This window comes from Pagrus major, chromosome 3, assembly GCF_040436345.1.
Source record: "Pagrus major chromosome 3, Pma_NU_1.0".
NCBI lineage: Eukaryota > Metazoa > Chordata > Actinopteri > Spariformes > Sparidae > Pagrus > Pagrus major.
The window spans coordinates 10,099,862-10,124,775 of NC_133217.1; the positions used below are offsets into that span (position 1 = coordinate 10,099,862).

General features: G+C 43.5%; 1 protein-coding gene across 3 annotated transcripts in view; it reads right to left on the reverse strand.

Annotated features, from left to right (window-relative positions):
* The window catches only part of vars2 (valyl-tRNA synthetase 2, mitochondrial), a 44,853-nt gene that overhangs the window by 5,039 nt on the left and 14,900 nt on the right, over positions 1 to 24,914 (reverse strand). For 2 of the 3 annotated variants that reach the window (XM_073463627.1, XM_073463629.1), the window contains 14 exons: positions 24,653 to 24,780; positions 23,642 to 23,745; positions 19,010 to 19,091; positions 18,788 to 18,864; positions 18,499 to 18,586; positions 18,193 to 18,286; positions 14,887 to 14,957; positions 14,677 to 14,802; positions 14,447 to 14,551; positions 13,696 to 13,764; positions 13,531 to 13,609; positions 9,852 to 9,982; positions 2,184 to 2,336; positions 1,048 to 1,254 (listed from right to left, as the gene is read on the reverse strand). In XM_073463627.1, coding sequence (XP_073319728.1) covers positions 1,048 to 1,254; positions 2,184 to 2,336; positions 9,852 to 9,982; positions 13,531 to 13,609; positions 13,696 to 13,764; positions 14,447 to 14,551; positions 14,677 to 14,802; positions 14,887 to 14,957; positions 18,193 to 18,286; positions 18,499 to 18,586; positions 18,788 to 18,864; positions 19,010 to 19,091; positions 23,642 to 23,745; positions 24,653 to 24,780 — 1,514 coding nt within the window. The remainder of the gene's footprint in view (positions 1 to 1,047; positions 1,255 to 2,183; positions 2,337 to 9,851; positions 9,983 to 13,530; positions 13,610 to 13,695; positions 13,765 to 14,446; positions 14,552 to 14,676; positions 14,803 to 14,886; positions 14,958 to 18,192; positions 18,287 to 18,498; positions 18,587 to 18,787; positions 18,865 to 19,009; positions 19,092 to 23,641; positions 23,746 to 24,652; positions 24,781 to 24,914) is intronic. The other variant, XM_073463628.1, reaches the window with a different exon arrangement.

Below are 24,914 nucleotides of genomic sequence, written 5' to 3' on the forward strand. Positions count from 1 at the left end.
TGAGTTTGTTAAAGTACGAGGCATGAAATGTGTGAAAACGGCGGCGAAATCTGAACTTAGAATCAAAATGGCCGACTTCCTGTTGGTCTGAGGGTATGGGTGTTGATTCTTGTTTTGTGCGTCTGGTCATGATACATATGTATACCGAATTTCGTTCATGTATGTGCATGTAGGAGGCGGGGCTTCTAGCTTGAACGCCCTTTTCAATCCTTGAGGGGGCACTGTGGTGCCATCTTTGCACTTAAAATGCCCAGACCCATATCAGATATGAATGTTCGTGACTGGTGATGCATGTGCAAAATTTAGTGTTTGTAGGAGTTTGTTTGTACGTACCAAATGGGAAAAGGCATTAGGGGGCGCTACTGAGCTGTTGTGCTGCACCTAAGGGCAGTTGTGGCATCAAATTAAAGTACTCCTGAGTTTGAACCTACGTGTCAAATTTGGTGAGTCTGCAAACATCCTCAAGTCCAACAGTGTCGGAAAAATGAAAATCGCCGCATGCCATTCAAGATGGCTGACTGTTGCGGCAAAAATTCCAATAAAACAAATTTGTGGCTAAAATGATGAGATCTATGAGTCCTGTGAATTTCATGACGATCAAAAATGATTTGCACGCAAATTTTTTGACGTTAGGTGGCGCTATGGAGTCCCCTGGCCACACCCACCCACAATCATGTTGAATTCTAATAGCGGCACACAAATGTGACGCATGTTCCGAGTTTGGTGAGTTTTTGGGGTATGTTCAGGCCGCCAAATATGTGATCGTTTGGAAGGAAAAAAATAATCCTTACAGATACAATTGGGCCTTCGCACTGTCAGTGCTCGGGCCCTAATAATTATATTCCCCGCGATTGTTTTGTGGTGATAGCAGATTTCTAAAAACCTGAACAAAACAAAAAGACAGGTTATAATTAAATAATGCTCTTTTGTAATTTGTGTAGCCTGACTTTTTAGGCAAAACGTTGATGCAAATATCTCCATTATCAAAAACTGGTGAAGGAAAACACTTCTTGTGGTTGTGAGGAATTTTAATGGTTGAAGTCCTACTAGTTGAGAGGAGCAAGGGTAGGACTGTAGACACAGGCTGGTCTGGGCTGCAGCTCCAGGTCTGAATGGCTGGAGTCTCTGCCACAGCTCCTCAGTGATGAAGGGCATGAAGGGGGAGAGCAGGGCCAGAGACATAGACACGCAGTGATAGAGGACACTGCTGGCCACCTGCCCATCCTGACGGACCAGCACATGCTTCACATACTCCTAAAGGACACACACAGACATAGAAGTAAATGACAATCACTGGCTACATTTCCACATTTATATTAATCTGTTACATCAATCTTTGAGAACCTGTGACCAGGGATGGATTGGGATCAAAAAACAGCAATGGCAATAGCAACACACTGGCCCTATTTTCAAACCCAGTAACAACTGCACCCAAATGTTAACACAAAAAGCTTGAGATAAAACAATACAGACGGACTGGAATGCAGAAATTTGCAACACAGAACACACACTCATACCACCCAAAGTATAATCGCTACTCAGGATGTTAATGACTAATCAGTAATTGATTCAGTGCTACTAAATATTTAACTGATAAAAAAAATGTATTTACCTACAATCAGAGATGGGCACAACTACATCAAATAGTGTCTTGTTACAAATGATAAATACTTGCTTATCAGATAAAGACAAATGAAATACATACTGTTCTGATCTGATCATGTCAGTGGCTAAAACAGTTTTCTAATGGAAAAACGTTCAAAATATTTAATATATTATAAACGATTAACCGATAATTGGTTGCTAAGGCAGCCGGCAATAAACTGAACAGATTGCTTAAAATTCTTCATCCCTAATCAATACTTTTAACACAATCTGGCAGAGCCCTACATACAACATGCATACAACATGTTATGCACATTCAGCACAAATACATAGGCTTGACATTAGTACATAATAATAAAACCGCTCAACCAAAACATGCCTAATTTTTAGATGGCCAATCCGTCACAGGCTGTGACTGAACCTCCTTGCTGCCATGAATAAAAATACCACCTTCCTGTTTAACTGTGCAGTAAGTAGATGATTGTTATTACAAAGGAACAATCTCTTCTCCAATCTGTCCTTTTTTTTTAATACAGTAAAATACACCCATAATGCAATGTGAATGTTATGCTCCTCACCAAGTAGACATCACACAGGCTGTGGACCCAGAAGGAGTACAGGGCAGATGTGACAGTATGCAGCTCGTAGGCTTCAAAAGCCTGCTCACACTGTACTACCGTGCTGTAGAGTCTGGAGCAGATCCACCGGTCCATGCTGCTCAGAGGAGTTGACTGAAAATTGGAATAGCAAAAAACATTTTTAGTCAAATTTACTTTACAGATTCCTATACAAAGAATTAGAGGCATCAGCTTGGCCCCCTGTAAAATTCATACTGAAAACAAATAGAGGGCAGTGTATCCTCAGAGTGACTGCTAACGGCAGCTAACTGTAGCTGCCTTTTAACTAGTAAGCTCAGTTAGCCGTGCAGCAGTTAGCCATGCGTGTCCAGACTAGGAGTTTGGGGACCGGGGGGGCAAGCACAGGAGCTTTGGACCATTACTGGCATGGGCTAGCTGGTTCGCATGCTAGCTTCATGATATCTTCTTGATAACTTAAGTAGTAGTGGTTGTAGTGTTATGTCTTCGCATTTTGTTGATATTTTGAATGTTTTCTTTTAGACAGAGATGGAAAGAGTACTAAAATAACATTTTCAGGTAAAGTACTGTTACTTTTAAGAAATTCTTGTCAAGTAAACAAGCGTGTGTAAAAAAAGTACATTTTAATCAGTTAAAGTGCTCTCGTTACTGATATCATTAATCATTAAATTCGTTAGTGTAACATAATTTTGTTACATTTTTTAAATTATTGTGGAGGTTGGGAGGGTGGGAGGGGTGAGGTATCTAATAATAATAATAATAATAATAATAATAATAATACATTTTATTTGTACAGCGCTTTTAAAAACTCTCAAAGACACTTTACAAGAATGGAATACATACAAGAATACATAAAATCAAGTGCATGGTGCATAAACTCAAGTGCATAGTGCGATAGAGGAGAAATATGTAGTAAAAAGAACAGTGTATGAGGATATGGATCTGTGTAGGTTTTTGGGAGAACAGGTTGAGTACAGCAAACTGCTACAGGTGCAGATGAAAAGCGAGTTTGAAGAGGTGGGTTTTGAGTAATGACTTGAAGGTGGATGAGTCTGGGCAGTCACGGATGTGTTTGGGGAGGGAGTTCCAGAGGGAGGGGGCAGCAATGGAGAAGGCTCTATCCCCCCAGGTACGGTGCTTGGTCCTGAGGGGGGGTGAGAGAAGGTTAGCGTCTGAGGATCTGAGGTTTCGAGAAGGAGTGTGGTGGTGGAGCATGTCCATGAGGTAGGGAGGGGCCTGGTTGTGGAGGGCTTTATGGGTGAGTAGGAGGAGCTTGAAGTTGATTCGGTGAGGGACAGGGAGCCAGTGAAGGTTTTGGAGTACGGGGGTGATATGTTCACGGGAGCGGGTGTGGGTGAGGAGGCGGGCAGCAGAGTTTTGGATGTATTGAAGTTTATTGAGGACTTTGGAAGATGAGCCATAGAGGATGCTGTTGCAGTAGTCCAGTCTTGAAGTGATAAATGCGTGGATGAGAGTCTCAGCTGCAGAGAAGGAGAGTAGTGGGCGTATGAGAGTGAGATGAGAGTGAATGAGAGTCTCAGCTGCAGAGAAGGAGAGTAGTGGGCGGAGGCGGGCAATGTTTTTTAGATGGAAGAAAGCAGTTCGGGTGAGGCGGCTGATGTGCTGTTCGAATGAAAGAGTACTGTCCATGATGATGCCAAGGTTACGGATGGAGGGAGAGGGAGACAGGTTGATGTTGTCAAAGCTGAGGGTGAAGTTCTGGGTCGATGTGGTGAGATGTTTTGGGCCAATGAGTATGATTTCAGATTTGTCACTGTTGAGTTTGAGAAAGTTTTTTTGCAGCCAAGATTGTAGTTCTGACAGGCAGTTTGTGAGGGTAGAGTGGGTGGCAGGGGTGATGGATTTTGTGGAGATGTGGAGTTGGATGTCGTCGGCATAGCAGTGAAAACGGAGACCATGTCGACGGATGATGGAGCCAAGGGGTAGTAGATAGATGATGAAGAGGAGTGGACCGAGCACTGAGCCCTGGGGGACACCTTGAAGCAGGGGGGCAGTGGAGGAGGAGCAGTTGTTGACATGGATGAACTGTTGTCTGTCTGAGAGGTAGGATTTGAGCCAGGAGAGAGCGGAGCCAGTGATGTTGAGAAATGTTTGTAGGCGGGACAGGAGGATGGAGTGGTTGATGGTGTCGAAGGCTGCAGTGAGGTCAAGGAGGATGAGTATACTGAGGTGGCCGGAGTCTGAAGAGAGGAGGAGGTCATTGGTAATTTTCAGGAGAGCGGTTTCGGTGCTGTGTTTGGGGCGAAATCCAGATTGAAAAGGTTCGTATAGTTCATGAGAGTGGAGGTGGGTTCGGATTTGTGAGGCGACAACACGTTCCAGAATCTTTGACAGGAAAGGGAGGTTTGAGATGGGACGGAAGTTTGAGATGATGTCAGGATCCAGGCCGGGTTTTTTGAGGATGGGGGTGACAGCGGCCAGTTTGAGGGATTCGGGGACAGAGCCAGAGGAGAGGGAGGAGTTAATAATGATGGCGATTAATGGGGAGATTGTAGGGAGGCAGGATTTCACGATGGAGGATGGGATAGGGTCCAGAACAGAAGTCGAGTTTTTTATCTTGGTGATAATGGGGAGGAGTTCCAGGGGAGAGACAGGGGTAAACTGTGACAGAGGTTGAGTAGTGGTGGTGGTGGTGGGGGGGGTGAGAGGTGGAGAGGCTGACATTGGGGGGGGAGTGCTTAGTTGGTTGTAGATAGTGTCAATCTTAGACTGAAAGGATGCCAGGAAGGAGTTGCATTTGTTGACTGTGAAGGAGGTGAGGGTGTTGTCGCAGGGTTTGAGGAGTTTGTTGATGGTGGAGAAGAGAGTCTTGGGGTTGTTGGAGCCAGAGTGAATAAGCTGAGAGTAGTAGGTGGACCGTGCAGCAGTGAGGGCGTTTTTGTAGTCTGAGAGGTGGTCTGTGTAAATGTTGAGATGGACTGTGAGACCGGTTTTCTTGTAGAGTCTTTCAAGCTGGCGCTTACGGATTTTCATTTGATGGAGTTGGGGAGTGTACCAGGGAGCTGAGTGGGTGAAAGAGACTGATTTGGTTTTGAGGGGGGCCAGGTTATTGAGGCAGAGGGACAGTGTGTCATTGTAATGGTTGACCAGGTCAGTGGGGTTAAAAGTTAAAGGGGGGGTGGACAGTGTGTTGGCCAGCAAGTCAGAAAAAGCTGAGGGGGAGATGGATTTAATGTTCCTGAAGGTAATGTTGCGTTTGAGTTTTGGGGGACGCAGGGGGGTGATGAAATCCATGATGATGGCCAGGTGATCAGAGATCTGTAGGTTGAGGCTGGAGAGTTTATGAAGGGTGAGACCGGCAGAGCAGACTAGGTCCAGGATGTGGCCGCGACAGTGGGTGGGGAAGTTGACATGCTGAGTGAATTGAAGGCAATGAAGCAGTTCCAGGAGGTCTGTTGCACTTTTGGAGTTAGGGTCATCGATATGGATATTGAAATCACCCAGCAGCAGAATTGAGGGGGATATGGCGGATAGCTGGGTGAGGAATTCGGCGAGGTCTGAGAGGAAGGAGTGGTTTGGTTTGGGGGGACGGTAGATGATGGTGATGACCAGGGGGGTGGGACCAGGCAGTTTGAGGGCAATATGTTCGAAAGACTGAGCAGGAGGGATGGAGATAGTGGATGCAAGGAAATTTTTCTTGAAGATGGCAGCAACGCCACCACCCCGTCCGTCAGGGCGTGGTTTGTCAATGTAGGTGTAGCCAGTGGGTGTGGTCTGATTTAGGGAGAGGTAATCGAGAGGTTTGTGCCAGGTTTCGGTTAGACAGAGGAGGTCGAGTTTATTTTCAGTGATTAGTTCATGTAGGATGGCACTTTTGTTGGTCAGAGAGCGGGTGTTGAGTAGGACCAGTTTGAGGTGTTTTTGGATCTGAGTCGAGGAGGGGGTGGCAGGAGTGCAGTGTATGGGGAGCAAGTTGTTGTTTTTCTTCATAGTCCTGGATGTACAGCATGGGCGGGGTGGTCTCTGTGTTATGATGGATTGTATGGGGAATGTTTCAGGTGGGAGGGATAATGACTGGTTGGGTCGTACGGGGGCGCTAGTGAGCTGGACAGTGGTCTGTGCCTCTGCTGGCGAGGGATGAGGAAGAGTGTCGGTGAAGGGGGTGTGTGGTGTAAATAGTCAGTCTCGTGGAGCAAAATGTACAGTGTGTTGTATGTTGGCTGCAAGCATGCGAGTGCCAGTGGTGTTTGGGTGAAGGCCGTCGGGCTTGTAGAAGGAGGGGCGGTTCCAAAACAGATTAAAATTGTCCGCGAAGTTGAAACCTCGAGCGTAGCAGGCATGCTTGAGCCAGGAGTCCAGCTGGAGCAATCTGGAGAAGCGCGCGTCCCCGCGACCAATTGTGGGAATGGGACCGGAGATGAATACGGACTTTCCACACGTGCCCAAGAAGTCCAGGAGGGAGGTAAAATCCCTTTTGGTGAGCTCGGAGGCGCCCCGGGCCAAGTCGTTGGTCCCTACGTGCACCACTATGCGCGTTATGGAGGATGGGAGTGACTGAAGCAGCCCAGGAAGTTTTTCCAGAATTTTTGGGGCTGTGGCGCCGGGGAAACAGCAGGTGGTGGCATTGAAGAATCGGATATTCCTAGTGATGGAGTCACCGATGATCAGGGTGGTAGGTGGGAAAAGTGGGCGAGGATGAGGTCTGGCCGGGCGGGATGGTGACGAGCCACCGCCCGGGCCGTGTGTCGTCCGCAGGGTCGGTGGAAAGGCCCGGCCGGACAGGTGTTGCGGTGGGTCGTCCGTTTCGGCCACAGGAGGAGGAGAGTCTGCCTGCAGCGCGTGATGGCGGAGGCCACCGGAGCGTCGGAGAACGGCTTCCTTCAGGAACTTGCGGCGAGAGGCAGGGTCAGTCGTTCGGAAAGAGAGCCGGTGGCCCGGGGCCGAAGCACGGCGGCACCGGGCGCCGGCGGAGAGGAAGGCTCTGCGTCATCAACGGGCGCCGGGGAGCACGCGGCGGGGCCTCCCGGCACCGGGCGAAGATCTGGGTTGTCGGCCAGGGCCTCGAAGCGGTTGGAGAGGCTCAGGCGGGGAGAAGCAGTCGCATCCTGGATTCTCTTTCTGTCACGGATAACAATTTCGGCCCGGGATGACTGAAGGCTGGGTGTTGAGGAGGTGAAAGGCCGCGGACAGGTGGAGGTATCCCATGGGACAGTATCCTGGAGGGCTGCTTTGAGCGAGGCAATGTGCATTGATTGTTCGTGTGCAAGGTCCAAACAGGAGGTCAGCATGGTCTGTTTGTCCTGCAGTTCCTCGGAGAGTCGACGGATGTCCTCCTTAAGGTCGGTGATTGTATGATGATACAGTTAAATCGAAGAATACCTTTTGGCTACAAATGCATTTAATGTCAATCAAACAACAGTCGTAGAAAAACACTACACCCCAAAGTCAATATCTCCAAGCCAACAATTAATTCCTGTAGATGATCAAGCATGTTTTAATTTGGATTTAAAGCAGCACTCTGTAGTTTTGTTGAAGAAATGTTAATGAGCAGAGAAAGAACTTCATTGGCTAATTTTCTTCTGCCTAAACAAACTAAATAATCAAACTCTCTTTGTTTTCATGACTGAACATACAATAAATAAACAAACTGACCTTAAAGGACAATACAATTTATACTGTTTTATGTGGCGGACCCTGCCACAATTTCTAGATTCAAACAGTGTTCTGGGACCTTATTTTCCTCTGAGAACAGCTTGTCTATTCACTTATGGAGAAAATACATATTTCTGACTTTGTATTATTGCCTCATTAATATTTGAATATTTTGAATAATATTTTATATAACATCTCCAGTTTGAATATCTTCTCCAAAACTACATAGTGACCCTTTAAACTGGGGAACTTCTCTCCCAGCATTGTCCTGCAGGGGACAGCCCCCCTGTTAGTCATTAAACAGGCTCCTCAAAGAAGAATCAGGGACAAATGGAAGCATAGCTCACTACAGGATGGACCTCAAGAATCTGACAAACTGTTACTAATCTCACATCCAGACAAGGCCCACGATTCAAAGTTAGAAAATAAACATTCAAGAGAAAGAAGATACAAGTTGAAAAGTCATTTAGCCTGACACTATGTGGATATATTTGATGTTTGTAACATGATTACCATATACAGTGTTTACACCCTGTTTAATAATGTAAAATACTTTCTAATTTTTAAGAAGTATGTGATCCTTTAAATGTTTAAATCCCCAACAGAGGAATAAGTACCCTGGAACATATATACAGATATTTCTGGTAACTACAAAGCTGACATAAAGGGGTCAAACCATCAGTTAAAACTGTCAGAGTGTGGACAGATGAAGCTACAGCAGCCTTACAGGACTGTTTTGAGTGCACAGACTGCCAAATTTCCAGAGTCGCCACCACCCAAGAGAACTACATCAATCTCGAAGAATATAGATCTTCAGGGACATTTTCATCATCAAATGTGTTGATGAAGTGGTGATCACAAAGACAGCAAAATCATTCCGCAACAAGAAGGCCTGAATGAATGGAGAGGTGAGGGCTCCATTCAGAGCCCAAAAAGCTGTCTTTTGGTCAGGTGACAAGGAAGCATACAACACCACCAGAGCAAGACAGAAAGCTGGCATCAAGGAGGCAAAAAGGAAACATCAGCAGAGACTGGAGAGGGACCTCAACACCACCAGTGCTAAAGATATGTGGCAGTCAATCCAGGCCGTCACAGGCTACCTAAGCAGGAGTGCCCCATCATGTCAGAGGCCACATTGCGGGATAAGCCAAGCTCATTTTATGCACGCTCTGATCTCCTCAACAAAGAGTAAGATTACTCCACTCCAAGTTTACTCCACAACTAGAAGACTGGCCACTGGAGGTCCAAATTTGACTGGCTGACACCTGTTCCAGGTCCCCAGTCGGCAGCCCAGTAGGAACCTGTCCCCTAGTCAGCCGCCCAGCCACCGTGAGGTCTCCTGACCTACCCCCACGGTTGCCCCCTGAGGTCTGTTCTCTCTGTCCACACCTGCTTCATCCTGGATCTGCACAGATGTCTGCATCTAGTCATCACTACCTGCTACAAATGACCTGCTCAGTCTACCAGTCACTGTCCTGCTAACCCTAACCCTAACCTGTTTTCCCTGTCTCCAGGGTTACCTGCCTGCCAGCCATAACTTCATCTTGCTTGCTCTCATCCTCAAAATTCCCTCTGCAAAGCGACCCACTGGATTCCTTCCCCCTTCAGCCTTAATCCAGTTCGTCACCATCTCAACATCCCTGGTGGTCTGTAAAAAAAAAAAAAAAATTCTTGTCCCCTTACCTGCTTGTCAAGCTTCTGCTTTTGGGTTTGACCTTGTGACACACAGTTGTAATTTTAAGTTGGACTTTGAGATTAACAGTATTTATAAGTTATAAGCAATAATCATTGTTGCTCAACATTGTACAAGATGTTGAGCTATACCATGCCAGACAGACAAAAGCCAGACACTAAAAGCTGCTGCTTTTGTGCAAGATGAACAGCTCTGTCTTCCTGCCAAATCTTCCTCAGTGGTGCACAAACACCTTCATCAATCAAGGCTTGTGTTTGAGGAAAGTGTTCAAATTAAATTTAAAACAATATACTGTACATACATTACAAAAAAGCACATTCCAATGGTTGATTCCATTGCTGTACCTCTTCCAGTGTTCTCACTGGTGTTATGTTGTCACCCAGCACTCCCAGTGTAAATCTCAGTGTCTGCCACATTTTATTACAGAAGTTTCTGCAGCTCAGGACCTCAGAGATGGACAGACTGATGTCTTCACCTGAAAAAGAAAGAGTCAGACACACAATATGAAGGTAAAAGTCATTAAAGGTGAATAGCTTCACGTAGCTATTGGCACAGGAAGTTGGTGTACTTGTCATGTGGTGTATGCCCACATCCAGACTAACTTCAGCCCTGCATGAAAATATGAAATATTTTCATTTATTTGAATGAAGCCAGCCTGTCGGTTAAGTAAAGGGTGTCAACACAGAGGTCACAAGCAAAAGTAGAATTACCATCCCCAGTTGTATGCCTCCGCACACCGGTCAAAGTTGCAATTTGTATCCATGTCTGTCCATAATCTAATGTAGTATTGAAGACTTTGAGGGAATTCATTAAAATGTATTATGTATATTTTTTCGTGGAATTGAAGTTCTCACTTTATTGACATGTTTGAATCCAGTGAAATAATTTCCAGTGAGAAACATGCCATCTTCACTTAGAGACTATTTTTACAGAGTACAGAGGACTGATAGACAGCTTCATCACATGGTGCACCGACAATCACTATCAGCAAAATCAATGAGCTTATGGTGGACTACTGCTATACAGCATGTCTGTTAGTGTATAAGTTTATTGAGAGAAACAAAATCATTAATATTTCTCTCATGTGTTCACATGTTTGGTCAATAAAGCTGATTCTACAATTTTTAAAACATGGACGCCATACACATATTCAACCCGGCAGCACAAAGGATCTCTACAATCATTACAGTTTTAAGGTGGGCACCCAAGATTAGTGTCACCAATCCAGTACCTGACCAAATGACTTTGACCTTTGACCACCAAAATCTAATCAGTACATCCTAAAGTTCAAGTGGACATTTGTGCCAAATTTGAAGTAGTCTCTGAGATGGTCCCTGAGATAGTTCCTGAGATATTGCATTTACAAGAATGGGATGGACGTAAGGTCACAGTGACCTTGACCTTTGACCACCAAAATGTAACGTTTAAATGTAAACGTTTTAGAAACGTTTTCCTGAAATATCACATGCACAAGAATGGGATGGACAGATGGACGGACAGACAGACAACCCAAAAACACATGTAACTTTCCATAAAAATCATGTCTCTTAGTATTATAAACCACTGTGCAGTGTTTTGTTTTCTGAATGCCCCAGATACCTTTAAAAACTGTTGAAAAATGTCTTCTGTGGCTCTACTGAAAATGGAGTGAAGTACTTAAGAACTCTATTTCACCCTTTCTGACTGTCAGAGGCAGTGCTTATCACTGTATGTCTTCCGTCTTGCGTACACGCAGGTGGAGTATTTATATCAACAAAGTCATGTGTGACCTCAAATCGCCCCTGACCAGGTATAACTACCAGTGTCATCTGCGTGATCAGTCCCTTATCATCTTCTCGCTTACGCAGGTCAACTACTGTAGTAGAATTGAGTTCAATAAGACATCAATTGATAAGATCAATTTGCATTATATAGCCAAGTGTGACAGTGAGAGGAGCGTCCTTGTTTCCCTCTCGCTGAATCTATTGTTTCTGTAACCTTGCTGTTTTCATGGTTAGAGGAGAGGTTTAGCTCAAGCTAACAATTAATTAGCAGTGCACTTAGTAGAGTGTGTCCACTCTGTGTTGGCTTAAACTGACCAACTCAGTGAAGAGAGAGTTATCCTTCCCCTCTCACTGTGGCATTGTACTTTGTCTCGTATCTTGTTCTCACAGTTAGCAGAGTGCTTTCTTTCAGGCATGCCCGCTAGCGATTTTTTTTTGCAATGCCAGCCCTTATTAGATTGTAGGTTAGTAGTAGGTTATTTCTTAAGAGGTGTGCCCAGGGGCTCTGTCCTGTTTTGCCAAGAGAGTCACAACGGACGGCTGCCTCTCAGGATGGGGTGCAGTATGGCAGAAGAAAACGGCAATGTGACAGTTCCAAAGATCACACAGAGCACATCAATTTGCTGGAGCTATGGGCTGTGCACCAAGCACTCAGGCACTTCCTGCCATAACAGTTGGAGGTTGTTCTCTGACTGGTGTGCAGTTCAGAAAGAAGACCCAGTACTGCTCTGTGCCTACGGCCTTTGAGTTCCTTTAATCCCTTCTGGACCAGGGCTGGTCTTCCTCTACCCTGAGAGTGTATGTGGCTGCCATTTCTTGAGCCCTTTTCACACAGAGATTCAGCAATATCACCGCAACAAAGGCTGGCCTTAATGCCGCCTTTGTTTGTTCACACTTAATCAAGCAGGGCCGGCATAAAGCCACTCCAGTTGTGGAACTAATAGAGGGGTGACGGTACACGTCATACCATTGGGGTCTGTGTTTTTTTTAATTTTGTTTTTATGTTTCCATGTGTAAATCTGAAAATGTCTCCACTGACTGTTTATAATCATATGAATGCTGTTATAAAGTGCTGTGATTTAGATCCTGACCCACCATGCATCCTGGAAAGTGACAAAGATACATTTTTTGCTCTAAATTACATTACATAATCACCATCAGTAAATACACTTTCACACAGAGGTTGTCTTGCCTCTGTTACTACCTCCACTGGCGGTTTGGAGGCAGAACTAAACTGCCCCACATTTCGCCTCTGTAACTTTCATACAGAAAGCGAGGTGGAATATCGGCGCAAGATTCCCACCTTGAAATGGCAGTGTGAATGGGGCATTAGAGAGATACATGCCTTGTCTGGGAGCGATTCCTGTCTGAGGTGAAACCCAGACAGCTTAGATGTCACTCTTTGGACAAATACAGCATTCCTCCTGTGCTGGCACACTCACATCAGCCTATCCAAGACTCCTGTGCCTGGTGCGCGTCCTTAGAGCCAATATGCAAGCTACTGCTGGCATATGGAGATCAGAACAGCTTGGGTTATGTTCTCTCTGTAGTGAGAACACAACCAAAGTGTCACTGTACCAGGAGTGTCTCCACATCATGAGCGATCCTGAAAGGGGTGCCCTTGGAAGACATCTATGCAGTGGCCGAGTGGGCATCGGCCAGCACATTTTCCAGATATTACAGAGTGAATGTGGCCATGCCCAATCCTTTGAGTGTGGTTCTTTAGCCAAGCTCCTTTGCTTTATCCTTTTGAGGTAGGTACTAGGGTTTCATTGCGACTCCAGTCATCCTGTGATTAGCACTGTCTCTGGCAGTCAGAATGGGTGAAATAGAACGAAGGTTACAGCTGTAACCACAGTTCTATGAACCCTGGATGACTGCTAGAGTTCTCAGTCACTCAGAAACTTGTGAGGGCCGAGAGGACTCTGTGGGACTGATGGCAGGAATGATACCAGTAGTTATACCAAGTCAGGGTCATCCGAGGTCACATGTGACTTGATATAAGCGAGCAGATATAAACGCTCAACCTGCACCTGCACAAGATGGAAGATATCCAGTGACAAGCACTGCCTCTGGCAGTCATCCAAGATTTATACAACTGTGGTTACAGCTGTAAACTTTGATACTCTTTCGTCCAGTCAGTGCAACCCATCTTCTTTCCTGCAACTGTGCTTTGCATTCACACAGCTTCACACACTCATTCACTCTGACAAATGGTCCTGCTCCTCGGATAACGTGAGCGGTGACGAGATTCACTCACCCTGCATCTTGTGAGAGCAAAGGGCAAATCTCAGAGCATCAGTCCCACACTGAGGGATGCCCTTGGGGAAGTCTTTCCTCTGTGGGAAAGCAGATGGAGCAGACAGATGAGACAGAAAGTAATGAGTTCGCTGCTCAGATACAGAAAGAAGAGAAGGAAGCTGACCTGTGCTTCCATGGCCACCAGTTGTTCCCTGGGGTCAAGGTTACCCTCCTTCACTTTCTCTTGAAGTCTCTAACAGGAAAAAGAGAGACAAGGGGGATAAGAGTTTCACAACAAAAAATATTTTGTGGGAATTGGAACAGATACCTGTCTCAGTGGGCTTTCTCTATTTTCAACTATCAGCTGTCACTTCACAACAGAAAAACAATTCAGTTATTATTCTTATATCCCAAAGAATGTATGATGCCATCACTTACTTACTTCTGAGTATGGAAGTCATAAATATATTCTTTGTGGCAATGCAGTGCTTCTATGCAAGATAGAAGCGAAATACTGTTATGAGCAACTAAATACCTAATTGTGAAATACAACCACTATTGATTACTTTCTCTTCCAAAAATGGGAATGAGACAGGACCCTCTGAGCCCTGAGCTGTTTTCCCCCCTATATTTCATTCGCCTGGTCTTTTTGTGTTATAATGCTTGTATAACATCAACCCTGTCATGCACAATCATGTTATATACATAATTTGTTTTTCAGGACAACCTGGGCTATAAGAACACGTATGGCTAAAACCTTTACTGTATATTGATGGAGATAATTTAATAGAAAATATCCACTTTGCTTTTTGACTCTACTTTTTGTTGCTGGAGTGTACTTCTGACCTGAGTCCTGCCCCTTCATTCAGTGGCATAGATATCAGCAAGTAATTAACAGTAATATGCCTCCTGGACCAAGCCTATGTGCTACCTACCTCCAGAGAGACTCCATGTATAAAATCTAAAGGGTCGATGACATTTCCAAGAGATTTACTCATTTTCCTGCCATATTTATCTCTCACCAGAGAGTGAAGTAGAACCTGCGAGCCATGATGGGAATACAAAAGAAGGAGAGAAAAACAACAGAATAAACTGACATTGAGATTCATCACTTGTGTTTGTAGAAATACTGGATTTTTTGGGGAGGTGTTCATTATCTAGACACCTGTTTAAAAGGCAACTGTCCTGTCAGCTCTGTGCCCAGCATCACCATCCTGGCAACCCAGAAGAAGATGAGATCACTGCCTGTCTCCAGAATGGAATTTGGGTAGAAGCGCTGAAGATCAGCAGTCTGAAGGAAATGAGATCAAAGTTATAATACAAAGGGATAGGGCTGTTTATTGAAGACTACATTCTGCTGACGGAAGTGCAGTACCTGCTCAGGCCAGCCAAGCATGGCAAAGGGAAACAGCCCCGACGAGAACCATGTATCAAGGACATCAGGGTCTGACATAGGGAGTGTGCAGAAGTAAGTAAAAAAGAAATACATGTGTGTATTTACATAAATGCCAATTATAGCAGACCAGTACTGCAATAACAAAAAGCTCCCTTTTTTTCAATACAATAACAAAACTATTAACATCCGCTTTTTAACTACTTGTTTTGTTGTTTTTAACCTATTGCATAAAGTTGGTTACACCTCCAATTTTCTAAAAGATTCTAAAACTACTTATCACCTATTGATGAAAGTTTTCAGTCACCCAGGTCATGGTAATTCTAAGTGCTGTATCATGACAAATGGACTTGTTTCAGTTTCTTGAAGACGTTTCACCTCTCATCCAAGAGGCTTCTTCACTTCTAACTAACTGGAGGGGAGTTGCAGACTTTTAAACTCTGTGTGGGAGTGTCATTACAGAGTCGTTAAGGACACGTGTGAGCTCTGAATTTCAGAGTCTTTAGGGCCACTTGTGGGTCGTTTATCCAACCGGCCTTCATGTGGGTTGCTAAGGCTAGGTGAGCTCAGGTGTGAATGGTTGTTAAGCTGCCTGGGGAGGGAACTCAGTACTGCATTATAGGGCGATGACAAGTAATGTCTTAGGCCACCTCCTCTGTTCAAAGACGGTCGTTCCAGTTTGACATAGATGGATTCCTTTACTCCTCTTTCAAACCATCTGTCTTCTCTCGCCAAGGTGTTTACATTGTTGTCCTCAAAGGAATGATTTAAGTGGACAACAGAGTCTTGACCTCGGGGGTTGGCCCTCCTGTGTTGTGCTATTCATTTATGGAGAGGTTGTTTTGTCTCCCCAATGTACAAATCTGTGTAGTCCTGGCTGCATTGAACAGCATAAAGTACATTACTCTGTTTATGCCTGGGTGTTTTGTTCTTAGGATGGACAAGTGTCTGCCTCAGTATGTTGGTAGGTTTCTCACATGTTCCTGCGACATAGGGACTGACGATGTTGTTACATTTTCTTGTCTCCTCCTCTGCTCTGGATCTTTAAGCGGTTTCGACAAAGGTCCAGTTTGGGTAGCCACAGGTTTTAAATGCTCCCCTGATGTGCTTCTGTTCCTTCTCCTTCCCCTCTGACTTAGTGGGCACTGTCTCAGCCCGATGGTTTAAGGTTCTGATGACCCCCAGCTTGTGCTCCATTGGGGGATGAGAGTCGAACAGCAAGTACTGATCTGTGTGTGTAGGTTTTCTGTACACCTCAATGTTGAGGCTTCTGTCTTCTTCAATGTGTACTGCACAGTCCAAGAAGGGCAGACTGTCTCCTCTGACATCTTCCCGTATGAACTTGTCCACAGCATTAATGTGTTCTGTGAAGGCTTCCACTTCCCTTGCTCTGATTTTGACCCAGGGGTCATCCACATACCTGAACCAGTGGCTTGGAGCAGTTCCTGTGAAGGTAATTAACTTAACTTCTTCCATGTAGAGGTTGGCCACTATTGAGGACACCGGTGAACCCATGGCACAGCCGTGCTTCTGTCTGTAAAAGCCATCAATGTACTGGAAGTAGATGGTTGTCAGACAGAGGTCAAGTAAGGCACATATGTGAGAGAGTGCAGTGTTATCTCTCTCACCTTGCTGGTGAAATCCTGTGAGTTTTTGATGTGGTGTTGAGTTTTACAGACCAAAGGAGCTAGGATACTGGCTTAATGCTGCTGATGATGGGTCTGAGTGGTGCTCCTTCCATGTGTATCTTGGGGAGTTCATAGATACATGGGATGGCTTCCCCGGGGTACAGTCTGTAATATAATGGTCTGTCAATGGCTTTGTCCTTTTCCAGTTTTTGCAGATGTTCTATAACCTTCTTTTTGTAGCTATTGGTAGGATCTTGCCTCAGAGTCTCATAGGTGTTAGTATCACTAAGCAGATCAGTGATTTTGGTGTGGTAATCCGCTTAGTATCACTAAGCAGATCAGTGATTTTGGTGTGGTAATCCTCTACAGTGCATCTCCCTTTGTGCACCGGCAAGATGGTGATGTTCCGGTCTCTTTTGAGTGATGCCAGGGCCTTCCTGTCCTCCTTTCCTTTCCTCAGTAGTGAGGTTAGAGGAGGGTGCTTTTGCATTAGCAAAAGTGGCTGATACCTTCAACCGTAGCTGTTCTGCCTCTGTGTCTGCCAGTTTGTTGTTTCTGATGGCTGACTGTTGCTGTGATGAGATCTACTACCGGTATCTGCTCTGGAGCTACTGCAAAGTTCAGTCCTTTGGCAAGGACATCCTTCTCTGGTTTGGTGAGCTCTCTGTTGGACACATTTTTCACCCACGTTTTTTAATCCATGAATCCAAGTGATAGATTTATGCCAATAACAGAAGGGTGTATTTAAGGGGATAAACAGGACAGAGAAGGATACCACAGTGTTTCAAACCCATGGTGAAACATAGTGGTGGATAAAATCAAGTCTGGGGCTGTTTTGAGTTGGACACCTGCACTGCACAGAACTGACTCCAACCTGACCGAGGAGAAGCACCACTCCATTCTTCAGAGACATGCTCCACCCTGATTTGATCTTTGTGGAGAAGAATTCAATACTGCAGCAGGATAAGCAGGTCCTCACTGTCCTGGACTGTCCTCCACAGTCACCTGAGCTCAGCCCCATTCAACATTTATGGGGGCACTTGAAGACTGAGAAAGCCAAGCACTCCGTGACATCATAAGAATCTTTGTGGAACACTGTCAAATCATGCTGGGATAACATGAGTCAGCAGGTTTTACATTAACTTGTGGAGGACATACCAAGTACCATGGAAGGAAGCTGTTGCAGGCAAGCCTCATCAATACTTAGTAGTAAAACTAAACTGAATGTAAAAGTGTAATCGAGATTTTGTCATACATCCTGATTAAATGTGGATAAAAAAAATTGTCATTTGATCAAATTAACTTTCTTTAATATTGGCAGCCACATACTGTGATAGGCTCAAGTAATATCATTAAAGTAACAAACTACTTTAAACATTTATGTACAAACTTTTTTGTTCCTTATTGGCAGATATATACTGATATTATACTGATATAATGGTCTGTAATATCGGCTGAGCCAGTGCACTCTTCAGCCTCAGGTAGAGGTAGTTGCAGCACCACAGCAGCGGTAAAATAAATAATATTAACAGTAGCAGTGTTCACAGTGATAGCAAATGCAAAAAAAACACATTCATGATCAGTATGATGGATTATGTAGAGTAAGGTTTTCATCTGCTGATACAGCAGCAAGTTAAGGGGTGAGGTAAAGGTGATTCACCCTGAGTCAAAGTAATGGCTTCAGGCTTCACTCCATATTTGACAGCAGCTCTCTGTCTGGCCTCGTCCTCGCTCCGACCCCAAACCCACTGCTCCTACCACAAACAACACAGACACAATGAAACTTGCACCACTGTCTGGGAGAGAATGACAGTGGTGTACAATATGGGGTATATATCAGTATACATCAATGTACATCGGCTATTTAACCCATTATGCCAACCACTCATCCATTTCTATATCTGTTTGAAGCAAACTTTTTATGTTAGTAGTACTTTCAAAACATAAACATATCCACAGACCCAACCTCTTGTTTGTCAGTAAAGTTAGGAAGCTCCACTTGGTAGGCAGGGATCTGATGACCCCACCAAAGCTGCCTAGAAATGCACCAATCACTGCGAAGCAAACAGAGGTACATTGTTGACAACCCATACTTTGACACAAGAGTCCATTCATCATCAGAGTGGTGTCATTTTACGCACATGTCACACCAGTAACAATGAGACACAACACCATTGTTCACACTACCATTGTCCCACTCATACGACTGTTAAAATACAGGATTCTTGTCCAAGTCAAAAGTCAGGACAGTCTACCTGATGCTGGAGAGCCAGTTCTTCCATGTTTTGGTGTAGAAGTGAGGGATGATTTCCAGCTGTCCATCTTCCACAGACTGACAGGGAAAGAAATAGTCACATTTCAGAGATTAATAAATGTTGGTATATAAATAGCTGAGGTTACTTGAAAACATGTGATGCAACTATAAACCTTTAATACATGAAGGTTGACCTAAATATAGACATTGCGCAGTAACCTACCTGTATAGCTTTTGTAGCCATTTTATCACAGCGGACAAACCACTGCTTCTTTAGAAGAGGTTCAATGATATCTCCTGAGCGACTGAAACAGAGAAGGAGGAGGAAGACAAAGACAAAGGCAAAAAGACAAATCACAAACATATAAGAACATTATCACATTATAGCATTGCCTCTATTGTCTTGTTTCACAAAGATGAAGGAAGCAAGAAGAAGCTTATCGTGACACTGGAAAAAAATTGAGGGCAGCCCATTTGTGACCTGTACATAGGTTTGTGTACAAATCCACGGTCAAGATATTTACACTGTTCTCCCTAAATCAAGTATTAGCTGCTGGTATGGGGAAACCAAAAACCACAAATAACCACAAAAACTGGCTGATCAGGCTCAGGCTGCATGAAGATGTGCTCCTTGTGAAACACCATCAAAACACCATCAAAACTGTGGAAACATTAAGAGCCGCAGTTTAAAGATGTCGTTTGTCACTTAGCCTTAGCCCCTGCACAGTTAGCTGTTTTATTGAGAACTGTCAGTTTAATATGGAGAGAAAGTGGGGGACAAAAAGGGTATTCAAGTATACGTACTGTTACTTTACAAAAATAAGTAGGCCTACTCAAGTAGCAGATAGGAATCAAAATAACTACTTACAGTAGAGTAGAAAAGTACTTATTGAAATGACTTGAGTCATGAGTAACTTCAGAAATAAAAAAGGTCTTTATGTGATGTGAATCTGATTATTTCAACCACAGATGGTCTTCTTGAGGTAAAGAGGTGAACAAACATCTGTATTTACAGTATTTGTGATGAAATGACAAATCATCATCTCCTGATTAGATCAAATGCCACATAAACACCAGGACAATATTCACAGTTTGTATCTCTCAAGTATGAACAAAATATTACATGATTATTATACTAATATTAATTTAAAACAATATTGTTTGCTTGTTGTCTCCTGTATTATATTATATGACCGGGAAAATAAGTGTCAACATGTTACAGTGTCCTTAAACTTTTAAAATCCAGTACAGATGTCCCAAGTCACAGTGTGACCCTCCACATCTTCTCTGTCCAACCACATGAAGACAGTAAGATAAGAGAAGTGGCCACATTCTGAAAATGTATCATATCAGATGATTCAGCTGACTTCATGACTCCACTTTTATCTAAAGACCCTCTGTGGTTCAAACATTACATCAGTAGTTTGTCTTTTATTCGTGTACATGATTTGGTCTCTACTTTTCTCTTCAGGCTACACCACTGAGTGTGACTAATTAAATTCACACGTTAGCCAGAATATTTCACGACATTACGGCAGAAAGCAGGAATAATAGTAGTTTTGAAGCATGTATGGTGTGTATATAATAAACTTGTAAGTTTTATCACAACAGACACACTACCTGCTCTCTGTACCTCTGCATGGTGCTCTGAGGACTTTACAGCTGCAGCCTGCTGCACTGTGCACTGCTAATTTGTCTGTTAATGTTAGCGGTTAGCACAATTTTAAAAACCATCCTCCTGCTGCAGCTTCTGTCATTATGCTCCTTTGAACAGTCATGTGTAGGTGTGACTGTGGCAGAATATCAGAGCGCCAGCAGACCTGGGACCAGCTGACCAACAGCCTCTTAATGTAATGTGCACAAATTTATAAAATAATAGATTAATAAAAGTAGTGCTGCCACACAGACAAAGGATTAATCAGGCATTTCAACTCCTGATTATACAGTTATATAGCACGGCCATACACGGCCATGTTCAGGAGACATCTCTTCAACACATACGTAGACGTCTTTGATATAATGTCAACACTGTTGTTACTTCACACTCTGTTGATAATATAAGTTCATTTTTTAAATATTTTAAACTACAATTCTTGTCAATTCTATTCAAAGGGGGCTTTATTGGCATGAAAGTTTAACAACAATTTTGCCAAAGCATCTGTACATACACTTGGACAGAACACAACAAATAACAACACAAACACAACACCAAGATTGATTTACATTAATTATATAAACAGTATATACAGTGTGTGTGTGTGTGTGTGTGTGTGTGTGTGTGTGTGTGTGTGTGTGTGTGTGTGTGTGTGTGTGTGTGTGTGTGTGTGTCGGTCATTCACTGTCTCTCAGGTTGTGGCATGTTGACACATATTGGGCAGCAGATATGCCCTGTCTCCTTCTCCCAGGAGTATTTTTAATTTTGATATGTCGTTCAGCTCTTTGAAATCTAAGATTACTGAATTAAACTTGTTAAAATAAATGTTCCTGGTTTCGTTGAATGTTTTACATTGTAGGAGAAAGTGCATCTCTGTCTCAACCTCACCTGTCGAGCAGTGACCACATGTTGTGTTTTCTTTTGGTTGCCATGATTGTTTGTGTCTTCCTGTTTGGATTGTCAGTTTGTGGTCACTGAGCCTGTACTTGGTGAGGATCTGTCTCTGCTTTCTATCTCTGACAGTAGAGAGATATTCTGCTAATTCATAATCTCTTTTTAGGGCTAGATAACATTCTAATCTACTTGGGCTTTTAGTTTCTTCTTTCCAATGTTCCAGGTAGGTTTCTTTACATTGTATTATAATTTGCTTTACTCTGATTTGGAGAGCAGATCTGTGTTTGGAGAGCAGTGTTGTTGTGAGGCTGATCAGACTGTGTCTGAGAGGGGGCAGTTAGCCTCAGTACCAACTGACATAGGGGACTCTTTTCTGGGCTCAGCTCTTGGGTTTTGAGGGCTTTGGAGTGGAGTGTGTCTCGGGGGGATGGATTTCAGGTGGTTAAAAAAATTGAGCGTTCTTTTTTGAATGTTAATTATCAGTGGGTATCTGCCTAATTCTGCTCTACATGCATTTGTTGGTGTGTTTCTGTGTACATGTAAAATGTATCTGCAGAATTCTGCATGTAAAGACTCTGTTGGATGTTTGTTCCAGCAGGTATAGCTCTGATGACTGAGTGGACCCCAGACTTCACTACCGTACAGCGCAATGGGCTGGATGACACCATCAAATATTTTAAGCCAGATTTTGACTCGAATTTGGAAATTATAAAATGTTCTCTTAATTGCATTTAGGGCTCTTCGAGCTTTTTCTTTTAGTGCATTCACTGCCATGTTGAAACTCCCTGATGCTGTAATGGTTATACCAAGGTAGGTATAACTGTCATATCTTACAAATTGCTCCTTTAATTGGAATGTAATGTATTTCAAAAGTTATATTTTCCAATTGGTTGTCTCACATAGATGATGACAGAAAAGCTGTGCATCCATTTTAATCATTATAGCTGTCTGCAGCAACCACATGATGGCATAAGCAGTATTCACAATACCCTGTAGTAAAAAAGCTCTTTGTTCTGTGATTTTGAAAAGTGAATTGGGTCACATCCCTAACCTTAAAGGACAACACAATTTACACTGTTTTACTTTGTTTATATGTGGTGGACCCTGCAACCTTTCTGGCTTCAAACAGTGTTCTGGGACCTTATTTTCCTCTGAGAACAGCTTGTCTATTTACTTATGGAGAGGTTTGTATTATTACCTCATTAATAGTGTAAATATTAAAATCCTGAGTTTGAATTTCTTCTACAAAACTAACCTGATTATAATATTCTTAAAATACCCCAACAATGGTTTTTGATATTTGTCATTACCAGTGTTGCGATTCATCAATTTATCTTCTAACTATAAGCAAGGAAACTCTGTTTGCCCGTTCATCCGCCCGCCTCTCTGTCCTTTGCATATTTTGTGAACCATTCATACGATAGGTCTCACACTTGGTGGTTGTATTGCTGAGGGCCCAAAAAAGTGCACTATCCGAGTGTGAAGTTGTTTGAATGAAAAATGTTCTAGATAAGATTAAACAAAAGAAAAATAAAGGACAGCACTCCCATCAAACTGTTTATTCTTGCCACACAGACATTTCAGGCAAGAGGGACTCAGCACCACATACTGAAGCTATATACGTGAGTTGAGAGTGTTGTTTCTTATTTCTAGATATGATTAAAGGATGACATTTAGTAGATCTTGACCTCTCCAAAATGATGGCAGCAAGTAGCGGTGTAAATATTAGCACTGCATTTGTTTAGTAATGGATCAGGATCACCTTGCTACTACAGAGCAGCTCCTTTCCTCAGGCTGTCAGACCCCTAAATTCATCCTCAACACTCCACCATTAAACAGTTTTACTTAACCGACCTGAATGAGCAAGTTGACAATAATTTTGTCATTTGATATCAGTATATCGTTATATAATCTATCAGTCCTTCAGTCAAGGCCAGAGACTCTCCAGATAACAGGGAACAGATGTGTTTGTCCCCGTCTATTACAGCAATTGGAATAGTCAGTACATGCCCACATCATCCCAAAAAAAAAGGGGAGTAGTCACTGCTATGTTTTTCTGAGGTTTCTAGATAGACTTATATGAAAAAAGATGTCAAAACTACAGAGTGAATGGGTTGCGTTGTCTACAATATACAGCAATTATATTCTATATCTATATTGTTTTTAAATACCCTGTGCTGCCTATTGTGAAGAAGTTTGTTTGTGCTGAAAAATATCTATTGAATACATTTGTATTAACAGGAGCAGAGACGGGATGCACACACAGAAATTCAGAATGAGTATGGTGTTTGGTGCGTGTTCCGATACCTGCAGATGGGTAAAGTCATGGCATGACTCTTCTTTCCTCTCAAGAGCTTCCTCTCAGCCAGGGCATCCACAACCAGCTGTCTGGCATCAAAACGCTTCACTCCCTTAAAAGAGACAAAGTGACAAAAATTTGATAACAGCTGGAAGAAAAATTTCCAACGTAAAACTTGCTTTTTGTATCACAGCTGTTTCACAAGGCCTTTTTTAAAATGGAAATCTGAGACAGCTGATGAATCACTATGGCTGTGTCCAAATTCAGGGGCTGCAGCCCACGAAGGGCGCATTTGAAGGCCAATTACGTCACAACGCTGCGCGAAGGCTGTCCAAATTCAAAGGCTCCTTCAAATGCGGCCCACAAATGCAGCCTTCCCCACCCTCGTTTAGGAGGACGCACCGCTACTGTCCTTCGCGGCCTCACATATCCCAAGATCCTTTGCGCACCGCTGCTCAGTCCCGAAACAGAAGAGGAAGAAAGAGAAAATGGCGACATCAAGTGGCGCAGACATGACATTTAAATTTAAGTAATGGGTTTATACTCGGTTTTTACTCATTTGAACATCCAACGCCAGATATGTTAAACTTCAAGGGACTATAAAACCTCCAAAGTTTAACTTTCAGTTAAAAAACGTGACGCTGGTGATGCTGTGGTAAATATAGTTGTTATTCACCAATGGGTTAATGTTTATTTTGTAATGTTGATAATTCAATTTAGATTTGACACATTGTACACACACACATAAATGTACACGTTTGATAGATTTGAACCAAAACAGACTTTAATGCATGAACTCCTGGTGACGCAACCAGGAAATACTCCGAAGGCTGGACCGTCCCATTTAACAACGGTGGACGCGGCCTTCAAGGTCTCTCCGAAGGACCCGGGCTCCGTGGGCCGCAAAGGCCGCGTCCTTGAAGGATGCAGCCCCTGAATTTGGACACAGCCTATGAATCATATCACTTCATCACTTCATATAGTCACACCAAAGTTTACAGATAATGGTGTTCATGTACCTTCAGCCATTCACCACAGGGATGCGTCATGGTTCCATCTCCTCCAATCACAGTGACGCGTGGCAGTGAGTGTCTCTGTGACAGCAGGAAGTCAGTGTGATCATGAGCAGGAGTCACTTTTACCGCGCCTAAAACATGAACAGGGATGTGATCAACATGAGCAGCGTACATAATATAAGTGCACCAGCATTCACTCAACATGTCCAGGGCTGGACAAAATAACATCTTAAAGTCTACATATTTTCTTGGCAATAAACAAGCT